At 43.8% G+C, this 25,039-nt stretch overlaps 7 protein-coding genes across 8 annotated transcripts; all 7 read right to left on the bottom strand.

Annotated features, from left to right (window-relative positions):
* Positions 1-74: 74 nt before the first annotated feature.
* On the bottom strand, positions 75-928 carry LOC117899768 (farnesol dehydrogenase-like). The gene is made up of 2 exons (XM_034810027.1): positions 336-928; positions 75-270 (listed from the first exon to the last, which is right to left on the bottom strand). Exons 1-2 carry the CDS (start codon positions 906-908, stop codon positions 91-93), a joined length of 753 nt encoding a protein of 250 aa, XP_034665918.1. The 5' UTR covers positions 909-928; the 3' UTR covers positions 75-90.
* A 620-nt stretch (positions 929-1,548) lies between these two features.
* LOC117899767 (farnesol dehydrogenase-like) lies at positions 1,549-2,531 on the bottom strand. Its single transcript, XM_034810025.1, has 2 exons — positions 1,908-2,531; positions 1,549-1,843 (listed from the first exon to the last, which is right to left on the bottom strand). The coding sequence occupies exons 1-2, from the start codon at positions 2,478-2,480 to the stop codon at positions 1,664-1,666; spliced, it is 753 nt and encodes a 250-aa protein (XP_034665916.1). The 5' UTR covers positions 2,481-2,531; the 3' UTR covers positions 1,549-1,663.
* Positions 2,532-3,416: 885 nt separating this feature from the next.
* LOC117899766 (farnesol dehydrogenase-like) lies at positions 3,417-4,369 on the bottom strand. Its single transcript, XM_034810024.1, has 2 exons — positions 3,751-4,369; positions 3,417-3,682 (listed from the first exon to the last, which is right to left on the bottom strand). Exons 1-2 carry the CDS (start codon positions 4,321-4,323, stop codon positions 3,503-3,505), a joined length of 753 nt encoding a protein of 250 aa, XP_034665915.1. The 5' UTR covers positions 4,324-4,369; the 3' UTR covers positions 3,417-3,502.
* A 3,708-nt stretch (positions 4,370-8,077) lies between these two features.
* LOC117899765 (farnesol dehydrogenase-like) lies at positions 8,078-9,106 on the bottom strand. Its single transcript, XM_034810023.1, has 2 exons — positions 8,476-9,106; positions 8,078-8,405 (listed from the first exon to the last, which is right to left on the bottom strand). The coding sequence occupies exons 1-2, from the start codon at positions 9,046-9,048 to the stop codon at positions 8,226-8,228; spliced, it is 753 nt and encodes a 250-aa protein (XP_034665914.1). The 5' UTR covers positions 9,049-9,106; the 3' UTR covers positions 8,078-8,225.
* Positions 9,107-10,249: 1,143 nt separating this feature from the next.
* On the bottom strand, positions 10,250-12,678 carry LOC117897363 (facilitated trehalose transporter Tret1). Its single transcript, XM_034806147.1, has 4 exons — positions 12,532-12,678; positions 11,916-12,088; positions 11,443-11,856; positions 10,250-11,371 (listed from the first exon to the last, which is right to left on the bottom strand). Exons 1-4 carry the CDS (start codon positions 12,543-12,545, stop codon positions 10,455-10,457), a joined length of 1,518 nt encoding a protein of 505 aa, XP_034662038.1. The 5' UTR covers positions 12,546-12,678; the 3' UTR covers positions 10,250-10,454.
* Positions 12,679-16,921: 4,243 nt separating this feature from the next.
* LOC117897991 (facilitated trehalose transporter Tret1-2 homolog) lies at positions 16,922-23,779 on the bottom strand. 2 transcript variants are annotated; one of them, XM_034807117.1, is made up of 6 exons: positions 23,649-23,779; positions 19,415-19,529; positions 19,168-19,362; positions 18,458-18,643; positions 18,156-18,400; positions 16,922-18,096 (listed from the first exon to the last, which is right to left on the bottom strand). In XM_034807117.1, the coding sequence occupies exons 1-6, from the start codon at positions 23,673-23,675 to the stop codon at positions 17,326-17,328; spliced, it is 1,539 nt and encodes a 512-aa protein (XP_034663008.1). In that variant the 5' UTR covers positions 23,676-23,779; the 3' UTR covers positions 16,922-17,325. The 2 variants fall into 2 exon arrangements, with proteins under 2 accessions (XP_034663008.1, XP_034663007.1); XM_034807116.1 differs by lacking the exon at positions 23,649-23,779 and adding an exon at positions 19,935-20,292.
* Positions 23,742-24,978, bottom strand: LOC117897997. The gene is made up of 4 exons (XM_034807125.1): positions 24,755-24,978; positions 24,492-24,696; positions 24,215-24,391; positions 23,742-24,171 (listed from the first exon to the last, which is right to left on the bottom strand). The coding sequence occupies exons 1-4, from the start codon at positions 24,961-24,963 to the stop codon at positions 24,160-24,162; spliced, it is 603 nt and encodes a 200-aa protein (XP_034663016.1). The 5' UTR covers positions 24,964-24,978; the 3' UTR covers positions 23,742-24,159.
* Between the last annotated feature and the right edge of the window lie 61 nt (positions 24,979-25,039).

The following is a 25,039-nucleotide window of genomic DNA, read 5'->3' as shown; positions in this document are numbered from 1 at the left end:
AAGTTTCGCATGTTTACAATTTTATTTCACAAGAGGACATCATTTGTTTAGCTGGCTGAACTTTTGCTTGTGCAAATGTCTGCAACTTCTTTAAAACGTTTCTCCAATAGGCTTGATCGTTAGCTCATGGATCTGCACATTAGGTGGGGTCTGAATGCAATAGGTCACGGCATCAGCGACATTCTCAGCACGCAGCATGGGGAAGTCTGGCATTGCCTCCTTGATTTTATCATCAATGATCTCAGTGTCGACGGCACCAGGGCTAATGCTCTAAGGGTCGTAAGAAATTTTCATAATTAATTATTGCTCAATTTGGAACTATTTTTAATACTCACAGTTATCTTTGTCGCAGTTTTCTTTTGCTGAAACTCCTGTCGCAGTACCTCGGTGAGTGCGGTGACAGCATGCTTGGAAGCCGTATACATCTTAAAATTAAATCCGGGCACCACTGGAACTTTGTGGCCCGCAATGCTGTTGATGATCACAACATGGCCATCGTTGACTTTGCGGCGCTGCTGCGAAAGGAAAGCCTCGCGTGTGCACCACGAAACTCCCAGCACATTGGTGTCCAAGACAGCGCGCAGATCGGCAGCGTTGTCTGGATCGGTGATTTGTAATTTGCCAGCGATGCCGGCATTGTTGATCAAAACATCAGCACCACCCAGAGTCTGGTCGACCCAAGCGAATGCCTCAATGACCTGCTGCTCGACGCTGACGTCACACTTTCGGCCATGGAACCGCGACTGCTGGTCTTTCGGCAACGATGCCTTCAGCTCCTGAAGACGTTCCTCGCGACGGGCCAGGCCAACAACGACCATACCCTTGGCTACCAAATCCTTGCAGCAGGCATTTCCAATCCCGGAACTGGCTCCTGTAACGACGGCAACACGATTCAACCAACGATCCATTGCGAAATTGTTTGTTTATTCTAGACAGTTCGCGGTACGAGTGAGCTCGTACCTGTGGAGAGAATCCAATTTATAGAACTTTGTTCGATATGCCTTCGTTTAAAAAAAAGCTCTGGTCAATTTGTTAATTACTGCTGAGAAAGAATATCATTATCACGTTGATATGAGCATACATACTCGAATGAGTGTGTGTGTGAGGGAATCAGCGTATCATCGTGATGGTCGTATATACGATTAATAATATACATGTGTGAGTCGACTATAAGATACCGATTACGTATGAAGATTTAGATCAGCGGAACCAACTTTATTATTATTTATTTATTGCAGCTCGGCAAGCGCGAATCGACGCATAAGTTAAAGTCCAAGAAAGTCAAAGCAGTATTTTGTTGTCATGTGCGTGACTACTCTCTTTTTGCTGATTAACGCAAAAAATTAAAGTTTCTGCTTTGAGTCAAAGATTCCCAAAATATATCTGTACGAGTATACCCAAGAACTCTCCGAGTACCTCTTTAAAGGCCGATAAAGAGACAACAATAAACTGGAATTCCCTTGGTAAGCTTCGGGGCCAACTTTGTATCTATTCACCCAAAAAGTAGAAGTCTGCGACCTTGTACTACCAATGTAAATATGATAAAAATAATGGATTAAATATGTTTTTATTTAACAAAATAATTCTATTTAAAACCAATCAATACTCCGAATACGAAGTCCCCTGTGTCACACACAATAATAGTCCCTAGTTCGAGTATCCATCAAAACCTTTCGCCAACTGGCTTGATTATTAGCTCATGGATCTGCACGTTGGGCGGAGTCTGGATGCAGTAGGTGACCGCATCTGCGACATCCTCAGCCCGCAGCATGGGGAAGTCTGGCATTGCCTCCCTGATTTTATCATCAATGATCTCGGTGTCGACAGCACCTGGGCTAATGCTCTAAGGGTCGAATGGAAGCTTGTTAATTATTTGCCAACATATTATTATTAATCGTCAAACTCACAGTTATCTTCGTCTCTGTTTTCTTTTGCTGAAACTCCTGTCGCAGTACCTCGGTGAGTGCGGTGACGGCATGCTTCGAAGGAGCATACATTTTGAAGCCAACGCCAGGCATCACTGGAATTATATGGCCCGCAATGCTGTTGATGATCACAACATGGCCATCGTTGACTTTGCGGCTCTGCAGCGAGCGGAACGCTTCGCGGGTGCACCACGAAACTCCCAGCACATTGGTGTCCAAGACAGCGCGCAGATCGGCAGCGTTGTCTGGATCGGTGATTTGTAATTTACCAAGGATGCCGGCATTGTTGATCAAAACGTCAGCTCCTCCCAAAGTTTTATCAATCCAAGCGAATGCCTCAATGACCTGCTGCTCGACGCTGACGTCACACTTTCGGCCATGGAACCGCGACTGCTGGTCTTTCGGCAGCGATGCCTTCAGCTCCTGAAGACGTTCTTCGCGACGGGCCAGGCCAACTACGACCATACCCTTGGCTACCAAATCCTTGCAGCAGGCATTTCCAATCCCGGAACTGGCTCCAGTAACGACGGCAACACGATTCAACCAGCGATCCATTGTGAAATTGTATGTTTATTCTAGACAGTTCGCGGTACGAGTGAGCTCGTACCTGCGGAGAGAATCCAATTTATAGAACTTTGTCCGATATGCCTTCGTCTAAAAAAAAGCTCTGGTCAATTTGTTAATTACTGCTGAGAGAGAATATCATTATCACGTTGATATGAGCATACATACTCGTATGTGTGTGTGTGTGTGTGAGGGAATCAGCGTATCATCGTGATAGTCGTACATACGATTAATAATATATATTTGTGACTATTTGTGAGTCAGGCAGACAGACAGCTCTAGTCGACTATAAGATACCGATTACGTGCAAAGATTTAGATCAGCGATTCATTTTATTTGTTTATCTCCAATTGCGATCCCTAGACAAAGCAATAACGAACGAGGGCGTATTCGCTCCATGACAAATTTGTATGAAGCAGACAGCAGAACGCAAAAGCAAGAGCCACCGAGAGCGGGAAGCAGGCGACTTCGGCAGCTGCAGCTCTGCAAGCGGGAATCGAAACTTATGCTTCGATCCAAAATCCAAGAAAGTGAAAAAGGTATTCTGTCGTGTCCATGATTACTCTCTTTTTGCTGATTAAATTAAAGTTTTTGTTTTGAGTCATAAATTCCCAAAATATATCTGCACGAGTATACCCAAGAACTCTCCGAGTACCTCTTAAAATGCCGATAAAGAGACAACCATAAACTGGAATTCCCTTGGTAAGCTTCGGGGCCAACTTTGTATCTATTCACCCACAAAGCAGAAGTTTGCGACCTTGTATAAACAATGTAAATATGAAACAAAATAATGGATTTAATATGTTTTTATTCAACAAAATAATTCCTTTTGCAAATAATCAATACTCCGAATTGGAAGTTCCCTCTGTCGCCCAAACTAATAGTCCCAAGCTTCGAGTGTCCAATGTTGGTAACCATTCCCAAGGCCTTATACGCAGATTAGCTTGCTGGACTATCAACTGGATATTCTCTGCAGCTATATCTGCCCATCTGTCTGGATGGGTTGAAACAGATCAAAATATTTCGCCAACGGGCTTGATTGTTAGCTCATGGATCTGCACGTTGGGCGGAGTCTGGATGCAGTAGGTGACCGCATCTGCGATATTCTCAGCACGCAGCATGGGGAAGTCTGGCATTGCCTCCTTGAGTTTGGCATCAAAGATTTCAGTGTCGACAGCACCAGGGCTAATGCTCTACGGGTAATAAGACATTTTGTTAATTAATTATTGGTCAAATTGCACTTTGTTTTTATCAAACTTACAGTTATCTTTGTCGCAGTTTTCTTTTGCTGAAACTCCTGTCGCAGTACCTCGGTGAGTGCGGTGACGGCATGCTTCGAAGGAGCATACATTTTTAAGCCAACGCCAGGCACCACTGGAACTTTATGGCCCACAATGCTGTTGATGATCACAACATGGCCATCGTTGACTTTGCGGCTCTGCAGCGAGCGGAACGCTTCGCGGGTGCACCACGAAACTCCCAGAACATTGGTGTTCAGAACAGAGCGAAGTTCGTCAGCGTTGTCTGGATCGGTTATTTGTAAGTTACCAACGATGCCGGCATTGTTGACCAAAACATCAGCACCACCCAAAGTTTTATCTATCCAAGCGAATGCCTCAATGACCTGCTGCTCGACGCTAACGTCACACTTTCGGCCATGGAACCGCGATTGCTGATCTTTCGGCAGCGATGCCTTCAGCTCCTGAAGACGTTCCTCGCGACGGGCTAGGCCAACAACGACCATACCCTTGGCTACCAAATCCTTGCAGCAGGCAGCTCCGATGCCGGAGCTTGCTCCAGTCACTACGGCAACACGATTCAACCAACGATCCATTTTGAAATTGTATGTTTGTTCTTGAGAGTTCGTGACACGATTGAGCTCGTACCTGTATGGAGAATCCAATTTATAGAACTTTGTTCGATATGCCATCGGCTTAGAAAAGCTTCGGCCAAATGGTTAACTACTTGTCAGAGAGAACATCATTATCACGGTAAAATGAGCATAAACTCGTAGAATTTAATCAGCAAAAAGGGAGTAGTCATGGACATGACAAAATACTTTTTTGACTTTCTTGGACTTTAACTTATGCGACGATTCTCGCTTGCAGAGCTGCAGCTGTTTATGTACATATGTACATGTGTGCACGAAACTGCGTATCACGAAGAAATGGATGTACTTTGTCCATGTGAATAGACGAAAGTTGGAAGCACTTGCAAGAAAACTCTTGTTACTCGACAAAAATATACCGAATACTGAAGGTGGGAAGATATTTGCTGACACTGGTATTGTATTATTAATATACATTTACATATATGTTCATATACTGATCCTATTTGTAGTCGTTAATGCAACATGTCAAACCAATATACTTTTAGACTCTTCGAGTATCAGGTAAAAGGCTGATAGAGAGATAGCAAATCACTGAGCTGCCCTATGTAAGCTACGGTCTAAGTTCATTATCTATGTACATATGTATGTACATACTTATGTACATATGTACATTCAATGTGTTAATACAAAAATGAAATGTATTTCACAATTTCTATGCAATTAATTAAAAAGTTATTTGTTATATTATTTTAATGAACTATGATCGCAATAACAAATAAACTTTTCGCTATATGTCAATAATGTCAAACAATTCAAAAATCACCAGAAAAACGAGAAGGGACGTGTGAGACGCTTCTTACGCGTCACAACTTTTATACCCGGCACTCAGTACTACATCTGCAACTTAGCGGTTATTTGTCCAATTTTACATTTTTTCTTCATCTGTCATCTACATCAACAACACTACTCACGCCAACACGCTCCTTTAGCTCGCTACCCTCCCCTAGAAACACACTTTACAGAGTCAGGGCAGAGTCAGGGCAGAGTCTCGGCAGAGGCAGCGGCAGAGGCAGCGGCAGAGATGTGTCAGGGGCAGAGGCCATAAACTGCGCGACGCAGAGTGTGTTGCTATAAGCTGCGGGACGGGGTGGGATTGGCCACTGAAAATTAATTTCTTCATTGTGTCCATAATAATGATCCAATCGGATCCCAATTTGGTAATCTGATAGATATGGTCATTCCCTACGGAATGGCGTTTTTGGTTTTCTTTTATCTTCAAAATTGTAGATTTGGGAGGTTTTCGTCCTTTTGCGGGGGCCGAAGGGGGCGGGGCTCATTTTTGAAATACACTGGTTTCAGTGTGAGCATACAGCAGTCTGGTGCCAAAATTTGGTGGCTCTAGCTCTTATAGTCTCTGAGAACTAGCCGACAAACAAGACGGACGGACGAACGGACGGACAGACGGACAGACGGACAGACGGACAGACAGACATGGCTCAATCGACTCGGCTATTGATGCTGATCAAGAATATATATACTTTATGGGGTCGGAAACGTTTCCTTCTGTGCGTTACATACAACCGTTATGTGCACAAATACAATATACCCTATTTACTCTTCGAGTACCGGGTATAATAAATAGAAACAAGAAACAAATAATTTTCTGGTGATCATCGTGATGAAAGTAGTCAATGTTTGGGATTTGTTGTAATACACTTTGTGTGAGTACAATTATTTAAAACATAGTTTTTATCTAGGCAATCTCTCTTATCAGAATTAGCATTTTATGTACTTTAAACATAAACACAGAGCCACAACAATTATATTCCATAAAATTCTATAAAAATAAACTGACAATTATATTACTGGACTGATGGGGAATTATCCTCTGTGAATGGACCGTATCACATTTTCTTACTTTCCGCTCCAACTGGCTACGACTGTGCCTGATCAATGCATCCGACACTCCCTCAGTGGCCCGTAGACATATCCTCGACAAAAGTTGGCTTAAAACGCAGAACATTATGCGACTGGATCTTTGGAAGCGTCAACGTGAGAGGGCTATCATTTCCACACCCCCACATTCAACATAGCCTCTGACGACCGTGCATGCCATGCTCAAAATGGAATCCGCCATAATCCTGGTTAACAGGTGGAAGCCTTGGAAACGACTCTGAGCACCTAGTTTCCAATTTCAAAACAGCCACCGGCTATGCTGAAAGTGGAAACTAGGCGGCCCGAGTCGTCTCTAAAACTGCACCTGTCAGGTAAGAAACCGAGGATTCCATTTTGAGCATGGCATTAATGGCCGTCAGAGGCTATGTTGGAGGAGGGGTTGAGAAAAAGATAGCCCTCTAACGTTGACGCTACCAAAGAACCAGTCGTATATTGTTCTGCGTTTTAATACAACTGCTGTCGATGATATGGCTACGGGCCATATCAGTGTTGGCGATACATGCAGCTCTACGCGTGATAGGACAGAAGCTGTTGTGGTACCTCCATGTTGCAGAAGCAGATCCTCCGGGGTTAACTTCTGAAATATGTTTATATGGGATTATATGTGGATGCTTTTGGTTTGATTTGGGTTTCATGTTTACTTTCGCAACGCCGAAAGAATTGCAAATATAACTCCTTATCGCTGTCATCGGTCATGCTCAACCACTCCTGCTTACTCTGGTCTTGTCTTCGACTATAAAAATTGCATAATTTGCAATTATGTACATAAATCAACAATTTTATAAATGCCTTTTCCCGTTCACGGAAGCGAGAAACTCTACAACACTATTTCGGTAAAGAAAGAGGTAAATACAACGGACAAGGGATAAAGGGAAAAATGAAAATACACACATACAAATCGCTGCTTGTAAACGTTGAATCGGCTGCGCTGCAGCATGTGTACATATGTGTGAAGCTTACAGTTAAATCAGTTCAATTCAATCACAATGCTGCGCAGAATATCAAACTGATTTATGTACATAGATATTTGTGCTAAGCCTTTGGTTTTCAGCTACTGCTTTCTCTCTCTCTCTCTCTCTGTCCCTTGTCTGATCAGAGCTGCATGCAGCGTGTAAGCAAGCGTGCAGCCTCACAGCCATGAAATCTCTATGCATACATACATATGTATATGTATGTACTTACATACATATGTACATACATATGTACGTGCAGCCGATGAAAGGTTTACAAGCACCGTTCCATACACCCGGTCGGACTTAGTAGAACCGATGCCAGGAATAATGTTTCTTTCATACTTACATACATACCTAATTCATTCATACAGCAATATTTTTACCTCGATGGAATTTTTACCGCTGACGCTCTTGCACATCTGTGCCCGTTGGATTGGAAAACATGAAAGAAGAACGGGTGAAGAAAGAAGCGCAGATCAGCGACGGACAGCTTCAACTATTAGGGCTGTCACCAGCTGTCAACGTGTAGGGTAATTTGCAGAAGTTTTCGCATAAAAGCAGAAAATGGCGCTTCGACAACTCTACTATTGCACGGACAAGGAGAAAGCAAAGACAATATAAGAGTTGGAGAAAGAAAACGTAAACGAAGACGATTGAAATAGTTTTTGAAAATATGCTTGCCGATTCTATAGTGCTCATTAACCCTTCAAGTCCTCATCAACCAAGTAAACGTTAACACTTTGTACTAGATAATGTAGTTATACAATCACACTGGGAAAAAATACAACACGTCAAGAGAATGATAATTATTAAGTGAAATCGATACAATGGTTTGTTTATTTAATTCACGTATTTGCTTTTCCTGAAACTTGATAATTTGTTAACGTTTATTTACAGACAGACATAACACTTGGGAATCTGTAGTATTTTGTTTTGACAAAGCACTCCACTCCCATAAGGGCCTAAACACATCTCATTTCTGCCACTGACAGCCTATTAAAAAAGTTCGCCAACGGGTTTGATCATTAGCTCATGGATCTGCACATGAGCTGGGGTCTGGATGCAGTAGGTCACCGCATCGGCCACATCCTCTGAACGTAGCATTGGGTAACCCACCATTGCCTCTTTGAAGCTATCATTTATGATCTCAGTGTCGACCACACCGGGACTAATGCTCTAGATGACGCATATGAAAAACAGTAGAATATTATTGATTGGCCAAATGATTTTCTCATTCTGAACTCACTGTAATCTTGGTGCCGGTCTTTTTTCGACGAAACTCCTGGCGCAGCACCTCGGTCAGGCCGGTGATAGCATGCTTAGAGGGTCCATACATGTTCCAATTTAGGCCTTCATTCACCGGCAAACTATGACCCACAACGCTGTTGATGATTACAACATGGCCATCGTTGACCTTGCGGCGCTGCAGCGAGCGAAAAGCTTCGCGGGTGCACCACGAAACTCCCAGCACATTGGTTTCCAAGACAGCACGAATGTCCGCAGAATTGCCTTCATCAGTGATTTGATAACTACCAAGGATGCCGGCATTGTTGATCAAAACGTCAGCACCTCCCAGAGTCTGGTCGACCCAAGCGAATGCCTCAATGACCTGCTGCTCGACGCTGACGTCACACTTTCGGATATGGAATCGCGATTGCTGACCTTTTGGTAGCGTTGCCTTGAGCTCCTGAAGTCGTTTCTCGCGACGGGCCAGGCCAACAACGACCATACCCTTGGCTACCAAATCCTTGCAGCAGGCAGATCCAATCCCGGAACTTGCTCCGGTGACGACAGCAACACGACTCAACCAGCGATCCATTATCTGATTTGTTTTCCTATAGCCGTATTGTCATCAAAGCATTCCCGATGCGACTGAGGTCTTGATTAGAACCGCTCTGTTATTTATAGGCCAAGTCGAAGCACTTGCGGGAAAGCGTCAATTAAGAATATCAGAGAGTATAATTTATACCATATATAAAGTAATCTTAATTAAATTCTCGCTTGTACATATGTACATAAGAGTTCTCATGAGTACATATGAGTACTGAATACATATTTACATACACATGTACATACATACATATGTACATATGTATGGATGTACCTAAAATCAGAAAAGTGTACTGAATAGCTAAATGATTGATGATCGCAATTTCAATATAACAAATACTTGATTATGCGATAATTTTATTCAAACAGATTTATTGTTTTGTTAGTTTCCCATATACTACAACTTTTTGGCAGGAATACGACTCTTGCGTCATCACAATATGATCCTGGCATTCCAATTTTAAGAAATACTAGAATGAAAAAATTTAGTAAAATGTAACATTTTTAATATATTATTCAATTTCTTATATATTTATGTATATATATGTACATAGATCTATAGATAATAATTGTACAAAGCTCCAGATAGATCAGAAATATGTGTACCATATACAGTTAAGAGCGTTGAAAGCCGCCAAGCACTATTCTTACATGACTTCTACATTCTAGCAGTTCTTAAAAGTGAATCATACTTTTTGGCTGAACCGTAAATTCGTTCAGCTTTTTATAGATGATGTACGATGTAAGAATAATAAACATAGGACAATTTGTGAACTGCTGGAATTATGCATGCATATGAGATGTAGACATACATAAGTAGTTTTCGTTACCGTGAGAATTCGAGTATTTAGTGCACGCAGGCACTCAAACGTTTGTGTGCTTTTGTATGCACCGACAACAAGCCAAAAACGTTTATTGCTTCTCTGCCGCTGCGGCAACCGAGCAATTGCGAAGTTCTCGGCAGAGAATATGCACATGTGCATAGCCGAAGCCGCACGAAGCTTTTACGCTGTGCGTGTGCCGACTGCGCTGCCGCAGAGCTTTTGCCATGCACAATCGACCCAACAGCTGCACCGTTTGAGCGTAATCTTGCAATCAGTAGCTTTCCCCTTCTCAGGTCGCATATTCTGCTTTGTCGACCTTCAAGCTTTCAAGCTCGAAATATAATAAATATAAAAGTAACAGTGAAATTTTATTCTTCATATTACTAAACTGTAAGCTTTATTTAAACAGTAGCAGGCAAAAGGTTTAACAAAATTGAGTTAAAGCTTAAAAAACTATGCAATAAAATACTTGATTTTGGACCTAAGATACAGTACCTACATATAGGATCTTCAAGGACTTAGACGACACATAGGCACACACAGATTAAAACATAACGGAGAAGCGCTGCTCTTAGTTGTTCTTGCTGTTGAGTCGATCCTGGATCTCCTGCAGGCTGAGGCCCTTCGTCTCCATGACCACAAAGAGGACAAAGAAGAACGCCACCACCATGAAGCCGGCAAACAGCCAGAAGGCGTAGTAGGAACCGAGTGCATCCAGAGCGGGATAGAAGTAGGTGACCAGAAAGCCAAGCGTCCAGCAGGTGCTGGCCACAATGGAAGAGGCGGACGACTTGATGTTCGCCGGGAACATCTCGCCGAGCACTGCCCAGGGCAGGGGCCCGAAGCCCGTGCAGTAGACAATGTTGTAGATGACGAGCGCCGGCACTGGCATCCACACCACGCTGGAGATGTCGCCCACCACCAGCTGCATGTAGAAGAAGGCGCCGAGTGCCGTCAGGCCCACAGTCATCACACTGGCGGAGGTCAGCAGCATCACCTTCCTGCCCAGTCGATCGGCCACGATGGGCGTCAGGCCGGAGGAGGCCACCTGCACGCAGCCAATGATAATGGTGGCAATGGCGGGATCCAGGCCCGTGTTGGCGCTGGCAAAGATCGACTGGCTGTTGAAGAGCACCACATTGATGCCCGACAACTGCTGGAAGGAGATCAAGCCGGCACAGATGAACAGAGCCTTGCGATTGCCGGGATTCTTGAACAGGTCCATAATGGTGCCCTTGCTGGCCATGGCCTCCTCCACGCTGGACTGTATCTCGGCCATCTCGTCGTGCACTCCCTCGGCGCTCTGGCCGCGCAGGAACTGCAGCGAACGCAGTGCGTCCGTCTTGCGTCCCTTACCCGCAAAGTAGTGGGGACTCTCGGGCATGAAGTAGAAGACCACATCGAAGATGATCGGCACCACAATGCAGCACCACTGCAGAGCCATATACGAGACGAACGGACCAATGGCATACACATACAGAATGCCAGCTAAAAAGGGGGAGAGGGAGGACGAGTAAATAAAGTGTGACCCAAGGGAAGGTGTTCATACCCAGACTTACCCACAATGAACAGCTGCATCAGCGAGCCTGTTGCTCCGCGCACATTATCCGTTGAGATCTCACCCACATACATGGGCTGTACCGTCATCACAAAGCCCACGCCGAAGCCCTGAATCAGACGGGACAGGTACAGGATCCACACCTCGGAGGCGCCCATATTGATGCCGAATGCCAGCACGAAGAAGAGACTGCTGGAGAGCAGCACCCACTTGCGGCCAATGCGATCGGCCAGGGGACCAGCCACAAACGGAGCTATCAGCGCTCCGATGGCAATCAGCGAGGAGATCCAGGCATCCTCATCGGATGTAATGGGTCGGTCCAGCGGCGAGTCGGACGTATCTTCGGTCTTGAGTTTGGGTCCAATGGGTGAGGTCCAGCCCAGGCAGGTGCCCACCACAAATGCGGACAAGTTGGCTGAGTGGGGGAGAGTCAGGTTGGGCACTAGACCTTGGGGTACACTTGATGCCGCTCACCTGCCACAGCAGCCATAAAAATGCGTCCAGTCTTGACTGGTTCGGGCGACATGTTTCGTGTGTTTCCCTCGCTTACTTGAAAAGAACTGACTTCCGTATAGGAGTACTGACCCACTGTGTCTTCAACGTGGCCTACTGACGGCATCTGGCTAGACTGGCGAGTGGAGGAGCAGCTGCAAAAATCACAAAAGAATCTCATTACAAAGTCAGTGGACGTGGATTAATGACGCTCCATGGCTCCCATTAGTAATTCAATCGCTTAAAAAATGTCCAAATGGCTTTTTAGCTTGACCCTTGGTCCATTCTGGGGGAATGACACGAGTCACGTCACCCGACAGTTTCCAACCCATTCACTTTCACTTCGTTCTGTCCGGCTTTTCATTTGTCACGTTATCAAGGCATTAGACCAGGCGATAATATCATTGCACAAAAAACAACAAAATTAATTTAATTGCACAAATTAATGTCTGTCGAAACTTTTTCCTTCAATTATCATTAGTTAATATATTTGCGTAATTATTTTAACAATCACTTGTTGACACTTTCCGCTGGCTAATGCGGCTGCTGGTGGCAGTTTGGCATTTGGGTATTGTTCAGCTAATATTTCCCCACTTACTTATCCTGCGACATCAACTAAAGACGAGGACTCCGCACTAGTTGTATTGACTTGTAAACCGCAAACTGGAATGCTGCTCGGATCGCCGAAACGCGCGAATTTAAAGATTTTCCGCCTTATATGACAGGCATTCGAAATCAATACTCAGTCAGAAATGCTCATCGACAAGTGCTCTTACACGTGCATTATCTTATCAACGGGCAGGGTAGGCGCTACACCCCGTTCATCTAGTATTCATCAGCGTTAGCCCTCCCATCGAGCCTCGGTTGCATCGGCGGCGGCATCGAAATCTCTCCTCAAAGCTTATTATTGTTGTTTTGGTTGAAATTGCGCCATTTGTGTGTGCATTTTGCACTTGAACTGGCCCACATAGCCACATATAATTCAGTGTCTGTGCATCTGTGTGATAAGACTGACAAAAAGAAGGTGCCCCAATCTCAATTTGTTTGCTTACGCGACCCACGACGGCAAAAGGGCGCCCGCCCGCCCGTCCGCCCCACTTCAATGCACTGGACAAATCGGCTGATTGGGATGTGAGTGGGTATCCCATATACCAAGAACTTGGCTCGAATCATCAAGTAGCCGCTGGCACAGCCAACCATATCCACATTGCATGAACAAACAAATCAAATGCCACCGACTGCGTAAATGGCTTTACTCCGATTAGTAATTCTTAAGTTATTTCCGCTAATTACCGTTCTGCAACAAGTCGAAAATATTGACTCAAATTCAGTCAAGTGTGTGAGCTGGAGCACAGCACGTGAATAGAGTGTGACACCGCCATATCTCTGCCTCTGAAGAGTATCTTGCATGTGACTGTGGAACACTTTTCCCTCAAGTTTGCTCCTTCAGAATGAAATGGAAAAGTTTACCTTTTGAGTTAAGCCCAAAAAGGTATTGCTTGAATTTCCAAGTTTTTGGGGAAATAAATTATGTGAAACCCTCAGAGCTATCAAGTGGCTGGGAAAGCATATTTTGTTGCTGTATTCGATAAGCTTTTATTATTTGTAAAAAATGTTTTATGAAGTTTTTCCTGTAAATATTTTGTTCATATTTTATGAACTTCTTCTTGCTATCGCTGGCTCCTAATTTTTCCACTACTTGGCTGGAAGTCGTTGGAAAATTCCACCACGGGTTTTATTGTTATTAACAAGATATTTCCAACTGATCAAACATTGTTTACCAACTAAACACTAGCACAGGCGATGGAAACATTTCATAAAAGTGATTTCGATAAGTCAGAAGTGCTAAGGCGCCACGAAAATTAACTTATATTTCTGTTGTCAGTGGAGTGAACTAGAGATATGATGCAAGACCTTGACTGAAGAGAGCTCTGACGTACTGAGCAACAGGTGTTTATTGATAAATAGTGCGCTGAATTGAGCAAAAGTCCTTGAAGGTGATGATTCTAACATAATTCTAACAAATAAAATATAGAAAACGGGATCAATGCCCGTTGAACTTTGAAACACATTTTTAATAATCATTTTCATTACTCACAAAGAAAGAACAAAACAAAGATCTTCAAGGATCTTCGTGGTACAACAAATTTGCGATCCGAACTCAACGGCAACAAATCGAAACTAAACGCAAAAGTTACCATTTAGATTTTAGAAATCTGTGGGCGCGATAATACATTTAGTTTCGGCTTCCCAATCTGAGCACAACAAATATTTTGATAATTTGTTGTTTGATATTTGGAATAATTCAAGGGTAAACGTTCTGCCCAAGCGCGGCAACAAATCACAGACACGGACAGCAACAAAATTAAACACTTTGCCGATAGCGAATCCCTTTAATAGGTCGACGACTCACCCATTATGTTTGCCGAAATTATCAATAAGAACACAATTAATGGAACGCGGGAAAGTGATGAATCGCAGCCGGCGGTTTGTTTTTTTGGTGGAAAATAACTCGATGACTGGGATGAGTAAAGATCAGAGAGGGAACAGTTTTGTTTGGCTGCCGGAACTGAAATGATGTCGATGTGGGAATGTTTTGACGCTTTTGTTTGATTCGGCCAGCAAAATTAAGCGCTCGGAATTATGACAGACGCATTTAAATTCGCTGCTTAGTCGCCAGACCGAGTAAATAATATGTACTCGAAGCAGAGAGACTGAGGCAGAGCGTAGTACAGATATCAGCGACTATTATATCGAATTAAACAGCCACTCAGTCGGGGCGACCATTGAACAGAACAGAGCCGAGAGCACTGATCTCGGAATTTGTGGCATTTTTATCAGCACTTTTGTCTGCCTTTTGGGACAATTGTCTGCTTCGGTTGAGTTCTCTCGTGGCAGCCTTACATGACATAGCATTGAGTAAACTTCAAGTGTCGTTATGTTGCCTAAAGACTGCCCCCCAGTTCCGGTTATTCTGTGGAAAACTTTCGCATCATTTTGCTACGTTTCAGCTTCAAGGAAGTTGATTAGCATGCAACAGGCGACCCGCTCCCTGGGGTATTGACTTATTTCGATGGCTTCCCGATACAGTTAAAATGTACAAACAGCATAGATGCAAACAAACTTATGTACATATGTTTCTATTACTAAAAATAAAGTCGCTAGGCCAGTCGGTTAACGTGCGTGCTAATTGAAACATGTCTCTCTGTGGCCGGTCGGCACATTAAGTGTTTCGAGAATGCGTCTGGCATTGGAGGGGTTTCCCCTGCCCGTGCGAAACAAGTCTCTTTTTAGCCAACCTGATACACATACTAAATATTTTCAAAAGCTGTGAGTGGCACTTGTTTAATCATATCAAAACAAGCGACTTGCGCTAATGTTTAGTGTCGTTTTTTATGGCCCATTGATTGTGGCAAATATTCCATTGATGGAAACAAATAACAAGGCCAGTGGCAGGTACTATTTACGCTTTTTTATGCTTAAAGGCATATGACTAAATACAAACACCCTCAGAAGCTTCCCTGACCCGCAGAAAACTTTCGTTGAAATTTACATTTTTCCAGGAATAAAACCTTTTTCGTGGATCATCCGCACTGACCATTTATTTACCAAGCACTTAAACGATTAACAATTATCGCGACTTGTCACCAATATTTAATAATTTCCAGCAGCAGTTTTTATACCCGGTACTCGAAGAGTAAATAGGGTATATTGTATTTGTGCGGATAACGGTTGTATGTAACGCACAGAAGGAAACGTTTCCGACCCCATAAAGTATATATATTCTTGATCAGCATCAATAGCCGAGTCGATTGAGCCATGTCTGTCTGACCGTCCGTCCGTCCGTCCGTCCGTCCGTCCTTATGAGCGCCTGGATCTCAGAGACCATAAGAGCTAGAGCCACCAAATTTTGCATCCAGACTTCTGTATGCTCACACTGTTACAAGTGTATTTCAAAAATGAGCCACGCCCCCCTCCGCCGCCGCAAAAGGGCGAAAACCTCCCAAATCTACAATTTTGAAGATATCAGAAAACTAAAAACGCCATTCCGTAGGGAATGACCATATCTATCAGATCACCAAATTGGGATCCGATTGGATCATTATTATAGCCACAATGAAGAATGAATTTGCAGTAGCCAAACCCACCCCGTCCCGCAGCATTCACACTCTGCTTCGCGCTGTTTATGGCCTGGCCCCTGACACGTCACTGCCTCTGCCGCTGCCGCTGCCTCTGCCGCTGCCGCTGCCTCTGCCGCTGACTCTGCCGCGACTCTGCCATGACTCTGCAGTGTGTGTTTCTAGGGGAGGGTGGCGAGCTAAAGGAGCGTGTTGGCGTGAGTAGTGTTGTTGATGTAGATGACAGATGAAGAAAAAATGTAAAATTTGACAAATAACCGCTAAAGTGCAGATGTAGTACTGAGTGCCGGGTATAAAAGTTGTGACGCGTAAGAAGCGTCTCACACGTCCCTTCTCGTTTTCTTTATATCTCTGGGATAGCCATCTCCCTCCCGCTGTGTTTGCTACTTGCCATTTGCGAGTATTGCTTGCACAAATATACATAGATGATATTTTGTCAACAGGTTGTTGAGCATGTGAGCAAAGATTATCCAAGCAAATACGGACTTTGTTGTGCTTCCTGTAATTGGCATTAAATATTTGCGATCGCAGCAGAAGGTGCAGATGCTGGCACGATTTCAATTTGCATTTTGTGCGTCGCTTTCGATGTCGATCAATCAATCAATCGACGACGTTGACCTTCACATTGACCATGTCTCCGCAGGGGGGGGAGAGAGTAGAAAGCGAGACAAAAGCTGGCGCCAAAGGTAGGCGTGGCCTGACTCCAATGCCACGTGAGGGGATTGCAATCGGCAGTCGGCAGTCGGCAATCGTGGCTTGTGGCGCGATTAGCTAATTTCTCTCGTTTTAAGGGGCGTACCCACAGGCCCCCGAGAGGTTATCTGTTATCAGTGGATGCCACACTGGGGATTTGCTGTACAGTTTCGTTTTATTATCAACTAAATGTGTGCTTATTTATGTACATAAGAGTAATATAAGAGCTACTAACAAGAAGTCGAGGCAGAGTCTTCTCCACACTTATCTGATGAAGGGTCAGGGGTTTACATAGACAGCCAGTACTTAGCAGCTAATTGAACTGTTTGCTTAACATTAACATTGTGCAACATTGATAAGAATAATTGTACAGTTTCGATCACTATTATCTATGGGATCTGAGTGGTTATACCCTTGCAAAGTGCCAGAACTTATCGCAGTTTGCAAGAGTATAAAATCATCGGCCAACCGATGGCGCTGCTTGGGGTTTTGACTTCAAATCTAACTACGAGTACGAGTACGAGTACAACTGGCAACTGGCTACAGTAAACTAAACTAAACTAGCGACCATTTAGCCAGGACTGGATTTGGCTGGCACTCTTGCCCTTTGTCTCCTGCAGCATTGTGGCCACATAGATGGTGGCAGCGGCCATGCAGGCGGCAAAGAACCAGAAGGTCACGTCCGATCCGAGCGACTCAATCATGGAGCCAAAGCTTTTGGTCACAATGAACACACACAGCCAGTTGGCCATCACCGTGATGGAGACGGCGGTGGCCTTGACATCGGGCAGGAAGAGTTCGCCCATCATCAGCCACGGAATGGGGCCGTAGCCCACGGAGAAGGTGATCATGAAGAGCACCACGCAGAGCAGCGGCAGCCAGCCAATCGAGGAGACATCCTTGTGGCTGTCCTTCATGTCAAAGTAGGCGCCCAGTATGGCCAGGCAGATGGACATGACGGTGCTGCTGAATAGCAGCAGAATCTTCCGGCCAGCCCGCTCGATCAGCAGCGAGGCGGTCAGCGTCATGATCACCTGCACCAGGCCCACAATGATGGAGCAGACAGAGGCATCGAGGGTGCTGCCGGCGGACTGGAAGATGGGCACCGTGTAGAAGATGACCGCATTGATGCCCGAGAACTGCTGGAAGAACATCAGCAGCATGGAGATGACCAGACCGTTGCGGGCGCCACGATTGCTGAAGAGATCCATGATGCCGGCATCGGCTGCCGCCTGGTCCAGATCATTCTGAATCATTTGAATGGCGCTGCGCGAGTCGCAGTAGCGACCCCAGAGCCACTTCAACGAGAGTGCAGCCTCGGCACGTTGACCCTGCAAGGGAAGAGAACAATAAGGAGGTGCGGCGGGGATTACAATGGATCAGAACTGACCTTCTTGAGCAGATAGACGGGCGTCTCGGGCAGTATGAAGAGACCCAGCATCAGGCCGATGGGCACAAACAAGCAGAGCGTACTCAGAGTGGTCCAGGACACCATGGAACCCACCAGATACACGAACAGTATGCCCACGGTGAGCAGCAGCTGGAAGAGAGTGCCCAGAGTGCCACGAATGCTCGTCTCGGCAATCTCCGATATGTACATGGGAGCCACAACGCAAAAGCTGCCCGTTGATATGCCTAAATGGAGCAGAGATTGTTAACGGACTCCTCAGTATGGATAGAGTCACCACTCACCGATCAGAAAGCGTCCCACATACAGCCAGCCAGCTGAGTTGGCAAAGATGATCGAGAGCCAGGCCAAAATAAATGGAACATTCATGACCATCGCCGTGTAGCGTCGGCCTATGGCATCGGCAATGTAACCCGTGGGCATGGCACCCAAAAAGGCGCCAATCGCCAGCAGGGAACTGACCCAGGTCTCTGCAAAAAATATAGAAAATATATTTAAGAATGCAAGGAAAAAACCAGAGAGCTCTTATTACTTATCGAAGCTCTTCTAATGCACTATCAATCGGTTCTAATGCATCCACTTGTGCAATAAATTAGTGAAAAAGAACAGCGTAGTATCTGTATATTTGTTACCCTATAAATAGAGCCGAAAACAGGTTCGAACTGGCAATTCAGGAATGCTGGAATGCGTTTGTTCCAGTCTGATAATACAGGAATTTGCAACCCACAAAAAACCTGTTGCTCTCGTTCTAATATTCGCTGATATCATCAAGAACTTGATAAACCGAAAACGCACTCGGCTAATGATGCTGCTCCAGAATAAATTATAACATAAAACAAACAATAAATGTATATACCCCTGCGAGTACCAGCTAGAATTACAGCCAAAAATCTCTTTAATTTCGAGTACACTAACCCTTCGAGTAAGTATCTACTTGAAGACCATCGCGCGGACTAAGATTGCCTTGGATTGTAATTGAATTTCAGTTACTTACGTTGTCCGGCAGTCAGTTGCAGACGCTCTTCGCTGGGCAGTGGCAAAGGTACTGGACTGGTTCCATTTGCAATTGTGGAGTTGCCCATTGTTGAGTTCCCGGCTGTGGCATTGCTTGGGGGCTGCACACTGATCTGAGCGAGAACTGGACTGGTCCACGCCAAGGCTGTGCCAGCGGCCACGGCACCCAAACACACTGTAAGTTGAACACTATAGATAGGTTCACAGGATTATTATCTGCCACTCACTTATTAGAGCTGCCACATATTGACGGGTCTTTGAAGTCTTAACCACACCATCCTGCAGTGGGTCGTATAGCATTGGGTTGCGCGCTGAAGGATCTGCATCCTCCTGGCTGACAGTCTGTAAAATAAATTTGATTTTTCTTTAGTAACTATCCCCACGGACATATGTGTAATATGCGACATGATTTAGAGCGCTTTTTTGTTATTAATTGGCATTTTCTATTAACTTTGTAGTCTGTCCGCTGTTGGAGTGCCCTTAAATCCTTACACGTTACATTAAGTTAAGTATGAATTGATTATACTTAGTGATCTGAAGACCAAAGTCAAAGGCATCAATTTACGAAAAAGAAAATGATGGTGCACAAAAAAAGACTCCGATGATAACATGATAAAAGTTTCACTGGTTTTAGTTGCTCTCTTTATGAGTTTATCATTTCATTTTCATTATTGAAGCAGTTAGCCAGCTGAAACACTTTTGAAGAGTCTTTTCTGTTGTTTTTGTTTTAAAAGTTTTGTCCTTTACCTGCCACCAGCGCGCCATGGCGCGTACGACTTTATCCGAATCCATTTCGAAACTTTCCCGATTTCCGGGTTGTTATTTCCCAATGTCTCTGACTTATGTAAGTCAAACACACACCCAAAACGCACTTTTTGCCCAATTTAATGACACTTTTTGGGTGCCTAAAAAAACACTAGTTTATGGTTTGTTTTGTGCTTATTTATATCTTTTGTCATTAATTATCTAAGCATATGTGTATACATATATTTATATATTTGAATATATTTCGTTTGTTTTTGTTTTCGTCCGTCCACTAATCTTATTTTAGTTTTGAGCCTCGTGGACAACGGTTTGTCTCGTGCGGGCACCTCGAGTCGACTGAATTGTTGGACTCTTCGAAAAAACGTATTTTGATCTCAATTCTTTGCGAAAATTCTTTTATTTAGCATAGAACTTTTATTTCCTCTGGCGCTTTGTTGGCATTTCATTGTATTGCCAACGGATTACGCGCACTCGATGCACACGAATCTTATGTTTTACGTCAGAAACAGATGAAATATCTATAGAAAATGGGGTAAAAATGGGCTGGTCAGGCGTAACAGAAGGGCAACCTGTTGACGCATGACGCATTACCAGAATTTTAATGGAAATGTCTGCAATTCTTGACTTATGATCAGCCTTTACAATGACGTTTAAAGTTATGCCACAGATCAGTGCGAACCCGAAACCAAAGTCCAAGCAAACAATAAGACTTCCTGCAATGTTTGTGCCAGTTAAAATTAAATTGCTAAATGCATTTCGGTGCGTTGCCAAAAGCCAGGAAAGCGAGAGACTCGCAACTATCAGCGATGCCCAGCCCGGGCTATAAATAGAAACTTGTTTTTGTTTTTTATTTTTGTTGCTGATTAGACGACAGCAACAATGCTTGGAAATGCATTCCTTATGGTGTATGATGAATCCTTGGGGGGAGTGCAAGCGAGCGTTTAATAAGTAATTTAAGCGGAATGTTTAATTAGAAAAATAAAACACGTAAATCTTAATGGCGTCAAGTGCATGCCAAAAGAAACCTGTCGCCAGCATCACACCCAAACAACAAGTCACACAGCCACACGAATAAGGTAAAAGTGCGACAGAGTGGGATAGTTGGAGGAAGTGAGAGAAATAGCGAAGGAGAGAGAGAGAGTTCGAGAGCGAGCGCGCGAGCTTGTGCGAGATCTAGCTAGAAAGAGGCAGGTAGAAAACAGACACACCCACCGCGCTGATAGAGGCGCGCTCGGCTCATCCACATCACATGCTAATTAGTCGGCGTCATTTGTTTTGCTCTGTTTACATTGCTGCGCTCTATGCCATTACAAAGGGTATGACGATGTGGAGCAGGCATATGCGACACAAGGGAGAATGCAAGAAGTGCAGAATGTATAAATATATATGTTCATATGTATAAATAAACAGGAACGTTCTTATGTATGTACTTAGTATGTAAGTACATGCTGTCTTCTTTCTTTAATAAAAACATCAAATGCTTAGCTTAACTGTTCATGAACATCCCCATAACCATCAAAATGTTAGAGTACCTAAAGCTTCGACTACCGCTGTGAGCTTTCGCGTCTTCTTATTCCTTTTCGTATTGCTTATTGCTTATGCCATTTGCGTTTGCCCGATGTCAAGTTCAACTATCGCCTTGTGCCTTGTGCCTTGCGCTGCACTCGCTTGTTGTTGTTTTAAGAGGCTTGTTCCTATAAATTTGAGCAGGTAAAGACACACACACATACACCCACACATTTATGGGCAAGCTCGTTTAATATTCAATGTTATTCCCTTCTACACGCCCACATTTTCCTTGTCTTTATTGTTCCCCATTGCAGCGCAGGCAGCGATAGATAATTTCTTTTATGGACGCAATCCCCTAATTCACTAAGTCCATTGCCCACTGGCCATGCGGTAATTAAAATGATATTGTGGTGTGGATAGAAGTGGATGGATACAGCTGGGTGTGCTTGGCAGTGCATCCACGCGTATGTATGTATGTATGTACATATGTATATGTATGTACATACATAAATATATAAATACATTACGCTGACTGTGTTTTCTGAGCTGCCTAAATGTATACTTTGAAAGTTCACTTTCTGCACTCAATTCGGAATTTAAAAACCAATTTTGAGGATTGCTATGGTGCGTAAAAATTGTATCTTTGTTTTCATCATGTTTTCGTTAGTCATTATATTATTTATAGCTTTAATCATTAAAGAAAACGTCTTAATCTGCTTGCACACAGTACAAAGTCTTTCTCTGCGCTCGCAAACAAAAGATGTGATTAATTTTCTCCTACAAGGAAAGACTTTTGTACTCTCTGATACTGACAAGCACCCAAGAATATAAACACATTTACTAACTTAAGTTGCAAGATGTTCTACTGCAATGAAATCACTTCAAAGACTTTTGGCAAAACATATTTTCCCATTTCTGTGCAGTTTTATAGCTTTTTATTTATCATCGGGATAGCGGATGCGGTGGCCTTGGAATGCCAAAAAATATTGATATGTAAATATTATTGTTATTATTTGTGCAGTGCAGATTGCCCCGACTGTTGGGTACTAGCAAAGATAAGCCTCGTGTAAATACACAAAAGCTGATGGGCACGCGACTGAAACTATGTACATTTGTACATTATATTTTATATTGCTGCTCTCGTTATTGTTTTACTGTCACGACGTGATAATACATGCATGAGAGATATGCGACAGTAGCCGAAATAAGGCCATATTTCCAGCCCCCTTATCTGATGGGTGGGCCGGCATGTGAATCATTTCGTCATTGAGTCGTCGTGTGGTCTAAGCAATCGGCAATCGTTTGACTAAAATCTCAATTTGAAGAGTCAAGCGTCACGCGTCACGCTTAAAGGTAAATACTTAATTGGCCATTATCGAAAACAGTTAGTGCCTGCGTGAACGACACGGCGATCACCCGCCAGGCTGCTGTTAGCCCCAAAATCTTGATAAGACTTTGATAAAAATCTCTTGGCCCCGTGCTCATTGCCTAATTCCCAGTCAAGTTATTTGGTAGTTTCTTAAGAGGTGTTAGACGAAGTGCCGGCTGAGTGTCAAGTGGGAAATAATCTGTCCGCAGAAATTCACAGTGTGATCCATTCGATTGCTTTGCTTCCTGAGCATAGCTCTTGATGCTGTGCTAAAGCTAATCGTTTGCTTTATGGCCTGGTAACCTTCTTAGCCCAGTCAAAACGGTTCAAATCATTAACAGAGCGGCTCAAGTGGAAGTTGCTTGTGTAAATCTTGCAGTTTGTGTGCTTTTCTGAGCAGCCAAAAAACATTGATTAGATATTTTGCATTTAGTGGCTCATAAATTAGTTTGTAGATTGAAAGATAGGTCTAAGCAAGCCGAAATAGTTACGAATACAATCCAAAAAGTACACCAAAACATAGCATAAGAATACATAAAGCTCAAGCGCCGTTCGATTTGGCATTTTGTAATTGATGTTACACGCAAGATTATTAATTATCACGTGTTGTGATAATAGTCGCAATGGAATCATTAGAATTAAATATGACAAAATAATCGCTGCAGCATTTAGCTGCCTTGATAAAGAGTTAAACTTATTTATTCATTAGAAACGAAATTTATTTTCTAGAAAGTGCCGCTTATCTTTTACGCATAATTTCAATTATTAGTTTGAAATTTCGTACTTTCGTACATTTCCACACCATTCCCAATGCTCACCTTTTTAACATCCTCGCTGGCAACCATGTTCCAGTTCGAATCAAAACACAAAACACGTTAAAATCAAATGTTTGCTCCGTATATACGGCTATATTAATTTCGGGATTTATATATCAGTATTTCGGTAGTGCTCGGTACAACTATTTTGATCGGCTCCAGTTCTGGGAAAGGAGAGTGCTGCTGTAACTACTGAAACGTGCGAATGCGCGTTGAGCGTCCGAGCAAAACTGAAATTTCTCAAAGGAAACGCGCTTAAAATCGAAACGAAATCGATGGCCACAGCGACGACGCCAGCAGCAGCGGCGACTGAGACGGCAGCAGAGACAGTGGCAGTGGGCGGCGGGCAGCAGTTGTATACAGAGCAGCCGCCGTATACGGTATACGGCATACAGTATACGATATAATTTCCATGTTGCCTTACTGGTGTTGAATGGATTGGAGCTGTGGGTTCTATGACGTTGCTGCTGATTGGGGAACTAATCGCAATTCCATTTCGGATGAGGAAATGGCCTCAATGAGTGTCAGTGTCAGACTTCGTATGATGGCACGCGGTTGGTGGTCCGTTCCAAGCTAAAGTGGCTCTTGCTCACACGACGATTGTAGCCAGTTTTGCTTTTATCCACTTCGATCTCCTGATAGGATCTGAATTTCTCCACTAAACGCTGCAAGCCGCGCTCCAACGTTGGCGAGCTGACCTTATCGAGTTCCTTCAGCACGTAGTCCGCGAGGGCTTGGGCCAGTAGCTGCAAAAGGGAAAAGAAAAGGGATATCGTATACTGTATGCCGTATACCGTATACAGAGCGTATACAACTGAGATATCGATGTGGGAGTCGGTCACTCACCCCAATGTACTCCGCACGCACTTTGCAGCGGCTGTGTGTTTGATTGTTGTCATTCAACATCAACTGGAACATGATTGGATCCCGCTCATCGATCAGAGCGCCCATAAAGCGTATAAATGTCAGCGCATGGCCGTGCAAGTGCGCCAAGTTGATTTCCTTGCCCTTTTTGAATTTATAAATGCTCCAATACCACTCGTTGAGAAAGCTGCAACATATATTAATTATACATCAGAGCAAACGTTTATTAAAGTTTCATTTCTTACGCAAGGAATACATTCTGGCCAATTCGTCGCGCTCGGGACCTGATCAAGTTCCATGCCTGCCGCAGAGCCAACCGCTCGCTGAGCGTAAAGCCGAGCTCATCCTTAACTGGGCCCAGCTGCAGGGTCGGCAAGGGCTTTGGATAAATTAGCTTGGAAAAATGCACACTAATTGCAGACGGAGCTTTGCTAGTTCTGCCGTCTGTGGCCATCGATTAATTTTGACTATTACTTATAAAAAAAGTTAAAAGCTAAAAGCAAAATATAGAAATCATAAAGTTTAAAGAA

The sequence above is a fragment of the Drosophila subobscura genome, chromosome O (assembly GCF_008121235.1).
Source record: "Drosophila subobscura isolate 14011-0131.10 chromosome O, UCBerk_Dsub_1.0, whole genome shotgun sequence".
Classification (NCBI taxonomy): domain Eukaryota; kingdom Metazoa; phylum Arthropoda; class Insecta; order Diptera; family Drosophilidae; genus Drosophila; species Drosophila subobscura.
The sequence above is the reverse complement of the archived record's forward strand: the minus strand, read 5'-3'. Positions and strand labels throughout refer to the sequence as shown.

What these genes read in the sequence shown, in the direction of transcription:
- LOC117899768 (XM_034810027.1), bottom strand. Translation starts at nt 908, where the DNA reads ATGGATCGTTGGTTGAATCGTGTTGCCGTCGTTACAGGAGCCAGTTCC. An exon ending in AAACTGCGACAAAGATAACT is followed by an intron (nt 271 to 335) that starts GTGAGTATTAAA and finishes TACGACCCTTAG; the next exon opens with AGCATTAGCCCTGGTGCCGT.
- LOC117899767 (XM_034810025.1), bottom strand. Translation starts at nt 2,480, where the DNA reads ATGGATCGCTGGTTGAATCGTGTTGCCGTCGTTACTGGAGCCAGTTCC. An exon ending in AAACAGAGACGAAGATAACT is followed by an intron (nt 1,844 to 1,907) that starts GTGAGTTTGACG and finishes TTCGACCCTTAG; the next exon opens with AGCATTAGCCCAGGTGCTGT.
- LOC117899766 (XM_034810024.1), bottom strand. Translation starts at nt 4,323, where the DNA reads ATGGATCGTTGGTTGAATCGTGTTGCCGTAGTGACTGGAGCAAGCTCC. An exon ending in AAACTGCGACAAAGATAACT is followed by an intron (nt 3,683 to 3,750) that starts GTAAGTTTGATA and finishes TATTACCCGTAG; the next exon opens with AGCATTAGCCCTGGTGCTGT.
- LOC117899765 (XM_034810023.1), bottom strand. Translation starts at nt 9,048, where the DNA reads ATGGATCGCTGGTTGAGTCGTGTTGCTGTCGTCACCGGAGCAAGTTCC. An exon ending in AGACCGGCACCAAGATTACA is followed by an intron (nt 8,406 to 8,475) that starts GTGAGTTCAGAA and finishes TGCGTCATCTAG; the next exon opens with AGCATTAGTCCCGGTGTGGT.
- LOC117897363 (XM_034806147.1), bottom strand. An exon ending in TTTTATGGCTGCTGTGGCAG is followed by an intron (nt 11,857 to 11,915) that starts GTGAGCGGCATC and finishes TCCCCCACTCAG; the next exon opens with CCAACTTGTCCGCATTTGTG. An exon ending in GATGCAGCTGTTCATTGTGG is followed by an intron (nt 11,372 to 11,442) that starts GTAAGTCTGGGT and finishes CCCCCTTTTTAG; the next exon opens with CTGGCATTCTGTATGTGTAT.
- LOC117897991 (XM_034807116.1), bottom strand. Translation starts at nt 19,979, where the DNA reads ATGGATTCGGATAAAGTCGTACGCGCCATGGCGCGCTGGTGGCAG. An exon ending in ATATGTGGCAGCTCTAATAA is followed by an intron (nt 19,363 to 19,414) that starts GTGAGTGGCAGA and finishes TTCAACTTACAG; the next exon opens with TGTGTTTGGGTGCCGTGGCC. An exon ending in TGTGGGACGCTTTCTGATCG is followed by an intron (nt 18,401 to 18,457) that starts GTGAGTGGTGAC and finishes TGCTCCATTTAG; the next exon opens with GCATATCAACGGGCAGCTTT.
- LOC117897997 (XM_034807125.1), bottom strand. Translation starts at nt 24,963, where the DNA reads ATGGCCACAGACGGCAGAACTAGCAAAGCTCCGTCTGCAATTAGTGTG. An exon ending in GGCCAGAATGTATTCCTTGC is followed by an intron (nt 24,697 to 24,754) that starts GTAAGAAATGAA and finishes TATATGTTGCAG; the next exon opens with CTTTCTCAACGAGTGGTATT. An exon ending in TGCGTGCGGAGTACATTGGG is followed by an intron (nt 24,392 to 24,491) that starts GTGAGTGACCGA and finishes TCCCTTTTGCAG; the next exon opens with CTACTGGCCCAAGCCCTCGC.